Source organism: Asterias rubens, chromosome 12, assembly GCF_902459465.1.
Source record: "Asterias rubens chromosome 12, eAstRub1.3, whole genome shotgun sequence".
In the NCBI taxonomy this organism is placed as follows: Eukaryota; Metazoa; Echinodermata; class Asteroidea; order Forcipulatida; family Asteriidae; genus Asterias; species Asterias rubens.
This window is the reverse complement of record NC_047073.1, coordinates 9,190,177-9,198,838: the sequence shown is the minus strand read 5'-3', so window position 1 is coordinate 9,198,838 and position 8,662 is coordinate 9,190,177. Positions and strand designations below refer to the sequence as shown.

Sequence of the window (8,662 nt, the reverse complement as noted above, 5' to 3'; positions counted from 1 at the left end):
GACAAGCAAATAGAAGGGTTAAAGGCAGAGTATTCCTTCGGACATTACTTCAAAAATTAATGACCGAAAAACTTACTTGGTAAAGGGCACTTGAGAGTTGAAGATTTCATGTAAAATTGTTGGAAATGACTCCCTTTAAAGTAATCCAGTTTTAGAGAAAGAGGTTTTCATTTTCAAAAATTTGAATTTGAATCTTAGAAAGACTACAGGCATAAAGCCATTATCAGGCATCTGAAAATGCTTCTGAAAACACACAGTTTAATTCAACAAGGGTGGTTTTACTTTCATAAGTTTATTGCAACTTTGATGACCAATTGAGCCCATATGTTGGGATACCAAGTGATGATACTGGTCTTCGACAATTACCAAAAGTATACCCTGCCTCTAACTGAACAATTTTATGAAAAATTTTTCATGAATTTTCATAAATTATAAACTCAACCCAAGATGTAACAGCCCGTGACGAAATTTGTACAGCCTAGTTTTTGAAATAATGTGTAATAAAGTGAAAGCTTTTGAGTAAAGTAATTCCTTTGAGTTCTTCTTTTTTCCATTATTAATTGTGAACTGAATAATGATGCAAGAAATACAAAATGGCCGCACATAATACAAAATGTTGTCCGTATACATGTGTACTTATTTCCATATTTTGATGACGCCGTCGTGCGACGCTGTAGCAACTGCCGCACTGTTCGGTGAAACGAGAATCACACCAAGGTCGTTGATGATGTTACGATGACCGACTGGAACTTGTTCAGAGTTGTGGCGCCCTGTCTCGCCGACTACGTGCGTGCTGCGGTGTTTATCGTATGTTTCTACGATCACCTCTGTACCGTCGATTAGCCTCCGCCTACAAAAACAAAAAACCAAAATAGTTATTATTTGGTAAATTCAGGCACGATACTCTTTCTACTTTAGTCTGATTTCTAATTTTTGTTTTGCCCTTGAAAATCAGACAAATTGTGATTAAATAGCCTGTAAAAGTCGTGTACAAGTAGCTCAGCCCTTGTACTCGATTAAATTGTCCTACTTTATTTCCCAAGGACAAAGTATCATGGCTGTAAATTAAACTATCGGCTTTAACAGGCACACACTATTATTATGATTGTTACATAAATTTGAAAAGCAAAATGCATCAGTAATGAGCGAATTATACAGTATATGCCCAAGAAATAATGAGAAAATTAGGACCAGTAGAAGCATAAACAAAACAAGAGCTGAAGACGCGCAGTTGTGTTCGGGGAGAAAGCTAAGTTACATAATGAGCGTGTATGGCTCTTTTTGAACAAGGATTTAAAATAACAATTAACGTGTACATGTAGTCCCTAAGCAATTCCAGTGACGCACAAGGTTGTCGCCATGATGAACATGTCCTGCCATACATCAACTGTCCCAGAGTTTAATAGATGTAAATTTGCATTGTGGATAAAGAATATTAATTTTGGTTTTACCCATATAAATCGATATGGGTTTAGCACTGTATACTTGAATAGTACTTTCCCGATCTCTACGGACAAAAATGACATGCATAATTACTCGGGTGGAATTTGAACCAACGACCCTTGCAATTCCAGAGCAGAGTCTTACCAACTAGACCACCGAGATTGCCCGGTAGCTAGAGGCGGTTCAAATCCTATATCCTGAGCTGATAAGGAAAATCATTGGGTTTTTTATGTCAATAAAGTAGAAAAAGTAAAGACAAAAAGAGTCGAGAACTTTACTTGTAAGTTACAGCTGGTCGTGTTTGTGGATCATTGACTGAGCCTGCGATGATGCCCGAGTCATCTGGATTGGTTAGACTCCAGTAGCGGAGTCTCTGATCAGATCCCGCTGTAAGGAAGCTTGGAGAGTGCTCATTGGATGGGATGCAGTACAGTCCGTGAACGGCGTGGTTGGATGTCTATATAAAAAAAAAAGACAAAATGTAGTTTTTCCAAAATGCTTCATGTGTTACGCAATATTTAGTGTGCATTTGGAAACTGGCTGCACGTTGTACACATGAGACGTGAGGTTAAAATGGAAATCCGTGCTACTGGTAATTTTACTTACGCAAATCATGCAGTATTTAAACATTTTGTTTTGTACATGTACATGTATACATAAAAATCAGTTTGCATTTGGAAACTGGCTGCACATAGTAATGGGTTCAGGACCTGCAAGCTTGAATTGCACCCACACCCAAGTGTATTAGCCTGCAACAATCGATCTCCAATTGTACCTCTTTTGTTTATACTCGCCTTTTTTTTTCGCAACAGCCCTCATATGTATTGTACATGTTTTCCTAACTGTGGACCTTTCCTGAACCATGAGCCCTATTGTCCTCTTTTGTTATAGGTCCTCAGCTTGAATGTGTATACCTACTCATTAGCACACAGAGTTATGGTGACTTCCTATTGTTCTATTATTCCCTTTTCTAAACAATCACACTGTGGGGACCCGGTTGTACAAAGAAAAACATTGTGTGGACCATTGTGTAAAAGTCCCCACAGCTCTTGATCATGTAACTAGCACGAGTCATACTGTTATAATGAAAATTCATGCAAATGGTAATTTTACTTGTGCAGATCATTCACCACAAATTGTTGATTAAAATTGTTGTTTGGTAAGAATGGAGCATACTTAATTGCTTATCAAGACTTTGGGTTTACTCTTTCTTTCAAATTACTTTTAGGAATATTATGTGATGTAAAAGGAATCTTTGTGAGATCTGGACATCAGAAATGGAAGTAGAACAAAGATCGATTCCAACAGCTTTATCCCACGTACTGCATCTCTTTGGAACTCCTTACCTTGTGTATGTTTCCCTCCATCCTACAATCTAGACTGTTTTAAAAGGAATATTAATTCCTGCTCTCAGCTCCCCGTTTTGTTTTCAACTTAAATGTTTTCTTGTAGCCCTTACCAAGAGTGGCTTGAAGCCTTGTTTGGGGCAAACTTGCATAAAAACAATTTTTAAATGAAACAATGTACCTGCGTCTGGGAGAGGGCAGGGGATGGACTGGCCCACAGTGTAAATTGTCTGGCCCCGGTCTCCATATCCCACATGGACACCTCATTGTTGCCCTGTACAGCAGAGATGATCCAAGATGGATGGTTGGGATGCAGAATGAGCCGTCTTACTTGTGACGCTGTAGAAAAAAAATTAATAGAACTGAATCTACAAAGATGCTTGGCGGGAAGTTTCTTGAATTCTGAACTCCTGTCAAGGTGTTTGGACTGGCTCCAGGTTTTGGACTGGCTCCAGGTTTTGGACTCGTCTTGATTTCTCGGACAAGAACAGGTTTCTTGGTGTTTCATTTCATCTTTTTTGTTATTAAGCGAAGGGAGAGAAGACGAGGAAGAAAGTTTCCGCTTTAGATGTGGGTTGAAAACCCATTTCTCGGACAAGAACAGGTTTCTTGGTGTTTCGTTTCATCTTTTTTGTTATTAAGCGAAGGGAGAGAAGACGAGGAAAGAAGTTTCCGCTTTAGATGTGGGAGGAAAACCCTTAAGAATTATTCCAGGGAATAAACTAATCCACATAGTGAGCACAGCTTAATACAAACGGGGGTCACAGAGGTGGAATGTTAGAAAAAAAGAAACCACTTCACCAGACCGACCACCCTTGGACTTATTGCGACGTGGTCTTGGTTTCTTGGACAGGACTTAAGGTCTTAGCCTAGGTGAAGATTCAGATTTTGGTGAACAAAGATCAGTTTTGCGACATCTTTATAAACTTTGATTAAGATTTGTGGTAAGACTTTGTACCTGTGGAATGATGAATGGTCGTAATGGGAAGCTGGAAGCGAAGATCCCAGCATGTATGAGCTCCGTTACTGGTTCCCACTGCCATCCAGCATTGATGTGGATCCACAACAAATGATGTTATCAGTCCTGTTCATAAAACCATAAATCATAAATAAAGTTAGTGGACACTTTTGGTAATTGCTCAAAATAATTATTAGCATAAAACCTTACTTGGTAACAAGTAATGGGGAGAGGTTGATAGTATGTACATGTATAAAATATTGTGAGAAACGGCTCCCTCTGAAGTAACGTAGTTTTCGAGAAAGAAGTAATTTTCCACGAATTTGATTCCGATACCTCGGATTTAGAATTTGAGGTTTCGAAATCAAGCATCTGAAAGCACACAACTTCATGTGACAAGGGTGTTTTTTCTTCTTCCATTGTTATCTCGCACCTCCAACGACCAATTAAGCTAAAATTTTCACAGGTTTGTTATTTTATGCATGTTGAGATACACCAAGTGAGAAGACTGGTCTTTGTCATATAGTGTCCAGTGTCTTTAACACAACTGTGCCGTGGCCGAGTGGCTAAGATCAGCACGGACTCGAGCTCTGCTGGGGGTTTTTCAGCATTATAGTGTGGGTTTGAGAACCGGTCTTGACACTTGTGTCCTTCAGCAAGACACTTCAGCATTATTGCTGCCATCTTTGGCTTGGAAGTAAAGCCGTTGGTCCTGTGTGTTGTGTAATGCACGTAAAAGAACCTAGTGCTGTTATCGAAAAGAGAAGGGGTTCACCCTGGTGTTCCTGGTTTGATTGGCTGCATATTGTGCAACAGCACCTTGTTAACCATTATATGGTGATATACGGATTGGTATCATACTTTGTAGGAAAATACTGAATGTTGAGGCACCTTTAGCGTCATTGAGTGGTGGATATGAGCACTATATAAGAAGACACTATTATCATTAATAACTTGGTATAATGAAAAATAATTTTCATACCACAACATCTTTTATTTATGAAAATTTTGGATTTTTTTTTTTTTTTTCAGTAAGATTCAAGAAAGTTTTCTTGCCATTTTTGTGTGCGAAAAGCATTTACATGAACTCTGAATTTGTTGGCAAATATACCTGAGCAGAAATTATAATCACTGTTTGACATTGTACCTCACTGCATGAGATGGACTTACCGTGTCTTGGTTCGTTGCGTAGTCTCCATGCAATACCGGGAGCTCGGAGATCCCATCCCACTAAATGTCCCTGGACTGTTGCGTAGGTCACGACAGACTGGGATCCTGTAACAGAAAATCAAAACTTACTTTTTTTTATTTGTTTAATTCCATTTGCTATTAATTTTGTATCTTATTTTATTATATCAACTAGTAAACCACAAGGGAAATTGATTGGGTAAATTTAAATGATTTGGGGTTGAACAAAGATATATTGACTAGAGCAGGTTATGAAACAACGACCTCTAGATTAAGGTGACGGCGCTCTACCAACTGAGCTATCTAGCCCTATGTTGGCGGTCTCCCTATTTGTCAATACCTTAACACTTAAGATAAATAAGAGTCTTCTAAATGCTAATTAGAATCTTTAGATAAGGATCAAAAGAAAAGGAAGAATTCACTACATCAGCCTCTTGCCATTCAATTACTTTCTTAAAGTACATCTGTACAAATAAAAAAGCTAAAGCTATCCTTATTTCTATGCGGCCTCTGCTCGAAGATTAATAATCACCTGTATCGAAGTGAGTGATGTCCACAGCACAACCTTCCTCCTGAAGGTCTAGATTTGTTGAATGCGTCAGGCCGAACCGTGGGGCTCCTGTCTCGATCCTTACAAACCAAAACAGAAAATATCTTTTAAATAGGCACTGCAGGCAAAATCTATGCAGAGCAAATCATGTTTAGCAGAAAATGGTGCTCAGAAAATGTGTTTATGTTGTTGTTTCTCCCGTGGTGTAAACCTTTTACATGGTGGAAATGGGTGCACCAGGCTTTCTTGGGTTATCTATTACTTTATACTGCAATAAGAAATATTGGCTGTACCAAAAGACAGTCTTAAAACGTAAATCTTAACCAAGACAAGTAACAGTTCCTAGTTACATGGCCATGTGGGTTAGGAGCATCAAATTCAAGTTCTGGTGGTTGAGTTATGAAAGAGTGGGTTCCCACACATTTTTTTCCCGTTCATGGCAATTGTATCCTTGATAAACGTGCTTTTTATATAATTGCTTCTCTTCACCCATGGGTAAAAATGGGTACCTGCGAGGGTAGAAGTTGATCTATTGTGTTTGAAACAGCCACTGTAGCGCCACAGCAGCTCAGGGCTGTATACTCACTAGGCAGCTGAGAAAGATTGAAGATTATTTGTTCTCCCTACCTATTGACATGTATAGAGCCATCGTCAGATGCTGACGCGATACTGTGAGAAGACTGACAGAATGTCAGAGCCTTGATACGACCCGGCTGGCGACCGTACGTCTGCCTGGAACAGTTTGTGTTACTCTTGCCGAATAGTTTAGTGGTGTCCCATACCTTCACTGTGCCATCGTTTGAGCAGGTCGCAAAAAACATGTGATCATGGCTCACCTGAATTCTGTGGTGGAAAATTGTATAAAAAAAATTTAGTATTCTGTTCTGAGTCAGTTCATTTAATTGGAGTGCAGGGCCCAATTTTATAACAGAAAAAGTAGCTAAGCACAACATAATTATGCTAACCAGAACAGGGTTACCAGCCAAACCACTATGTCACATGTCAAATTTATGACTGGTATCTTGCTCAAAAATGTTGAGCAATATTTTCTGCTTGAGCAGCTCTCTTAAATTGAGCCCAGGTATTATATGTAATGACTGTTATTAAGCTGTTTTAATTATTTGTTTTTACTGTGGTTGCCAAAATAACATGATGTGGTCGACAAGAATTATGTTGGAACAAAAAATGTTCTTACCAGGCGAGGGCTTTACGGTAACAACATGTATACAATCTTTTTTTAGCAGTCGTAGTGGCTCTGAACAGAATCAGTGGTTGACAACTGAACATTTCAATCAGAATGTTCTGATCGTCTTCGGTTGTACGGTCGACAACTCAAGGTTCGATCAGTATTCTCTGATCAAATATGTTGAGTCGTCAACCACCAGTTTTTCTCGGAACCACTACAACTGTTCAAAAGAGATTTACACATAGTGCTACTGAAAAACCTCACCTTATTGTACTCCCACATTGCAACGTTTCAATTCCAACAAAATATATAAGGGTCAGCTTAGATGATAGTATTGGACAACTTGGAAATGGAGAATCTAGATTTCCAAATCTTGAATGAAGACTTGAGTAGAAATATTACCTGTTTACGGCGGCTTTATGTTCATGTATCTGTATTTTTGTTTGTTTAAGGGTCAACATCGATGATAGTATTATACACCTAGGAAATGGAGAATCTAGATTCTTGATTTTCCAATCTTGAATGTAGACTCGAGTTAACTTATTACCTGTTTACGGCGGCTTTATGTTCATGTAAATGAGCCACCAGGAGGCCTTTCGGTTTCCAGGATGCTGGTGGGATCTTGGTCTCAATGGCCATTTCTTCTATCAGTGTCTTGCGTGTCACGGCCGCTGCGTACTGCTCTCGTTTCTGGGCGACCAAGCGGCTGAGCTCTTGCTTGCACGATGCATAGGAGGCTACGTATAAAGGTGAACCAATGTTTTTATGTTGCTTCATTTAGCATGTTATGGGGATGTTTAGGGGATGTTTGTCTAGCATTCATTGGTATAGACCTTTACCACGGTGAGGTCATCGTGATTTTACTCCATTCCGACTCGTTGTAACCAAACTGAGGCTGGACGAAATAATAGTCTGGTGCCATGCGCAATGAATGTTAGCATTCATTACTGTTATTGGAAAAGGGAACATGACCAAGATGGTGACAGCGTAATAAAGGTATATAAGAATCAGCTAGTCCTTGATATCCTCTACTGGACCATTCCACGTATTTAAGAGGGGATCAGGTCCCAGAGAGACATGAAGTGATGCGACCAAGTGGCTAAGCTCTTGCTTGCAAGATGCATAGGAAGCTATGTATGAAAGTGAACCAATAATGTATTGCCAACTTCTTTAAAGGCACTGGATACTTTTGGTAGTTTCTCAAAATAATGGTTAGCATAAAAACTTACTTGGTAACAAGCAATGGAGAGCTGTATATAGTATAAAACATTGTGAGAAACGACTCCCTCTGAAGTTGACCCTCTGGTAGACGTGCTTTGTTGAAAAGTGCGTTCCACAAAGGGTCTATACTTCTTCATCATGTACAGAATGGTTATCTGGTTAGAAACTAACAACCCACTTCTCTCAGACTTACTTTGGACTGCAGGAAGCCTGTTCTCTTGGACCTGAGGCTTCTTCTCTGGGGTTCCCTCAGCCGCAGCCTGAAGCTGAGACATTGAAATCGGCCCCAGCGTCGACAAGCCCTTATGTGCCTGCCCCAGGGGTGGTGCAGGTTTCCCACTCGGCCCTGCAGCAGGCTGACCAGATGGCGCTTTGCTGGCTCCTGGGTTGAGTGTTGACATGGCTTCTTGGGCTGGGTGGACAGGGCTGCCAGGTTGTTGGGCCTTGGAGGTCTTCTGAGGCTCGTTAGTCCCAAACATACTCTTCCACTCCTCATTCTAAAGAACAAAATGAAGACATTGTCTTTAAACTTATCCTCCCCACAAAAATACCACAAATTTTTCATTCAACAGTCTCATCAATATGCCTTGTCTAGCGCATGTTTAATTTTAATATTGTCTTACATATATCAATATAAACCACAAGGGAAACTGACTGGGTAAATTTTGAAATGATTTTTGGGGTTGAACAAAGAATTGACTAGAGTGGGATTCGAACCAACGACCTCCGGATTAACGTGCCGGCGCTCTACCAACTGAGCTATTGTCTTA

General features: G+C 39.8%; 1 protein-coding gene across 1 annotated transcript in view; it reads right to left on the bottom strand.

Annotated features, from left to right (window-relative positions):
- Positions 1-348: 348 nt before the first annotated feature.
- LOC117297563 (phosphoinositide 3-kinase regulatory subunit 4-like) overlaps positions 349-8,662 on the bottom strand; it is a 28,458-nt gene continuing 20,144 nt past the window's right edge. Inside the window, exons 23-31 of the mRNA XM_033780661.1 lie at positions 8,086-8,389; positions 7,219-7,408; positions 6,113-6,328; positions 5,468-5,565; positions 4,918-5,022; positions 3,748-3,873; positions 2,971-3,128; positions 1,722-1,900; positions 349-850 (exon numbers count right to left, since the gene is read on the bottom strand). Coding sequence (XP_033636552.1) covers positions 637-850; positions 1,722-1,900; positions 2,971-3,128; positions 3,748-3,873; positions 4,918-5,022; positions 5,468-5,565; positions 6,113-6,328; positions 7,219-7,408; positions 8,086-8,389 — 1,590 coding nt within the window. The 3' untranslated portion in view covers positions 349-636. The remainder of the gene's footprint in view (positions 851-1,721; positions 1,901-2,970; positions 3,129-3,747; positions 3,874-4,917; positions 5,023-5,467; positions 5,566-6,112; positions 6,329-7,218; positions 7,409-8,085; positions 8,390-8,662) is intronic.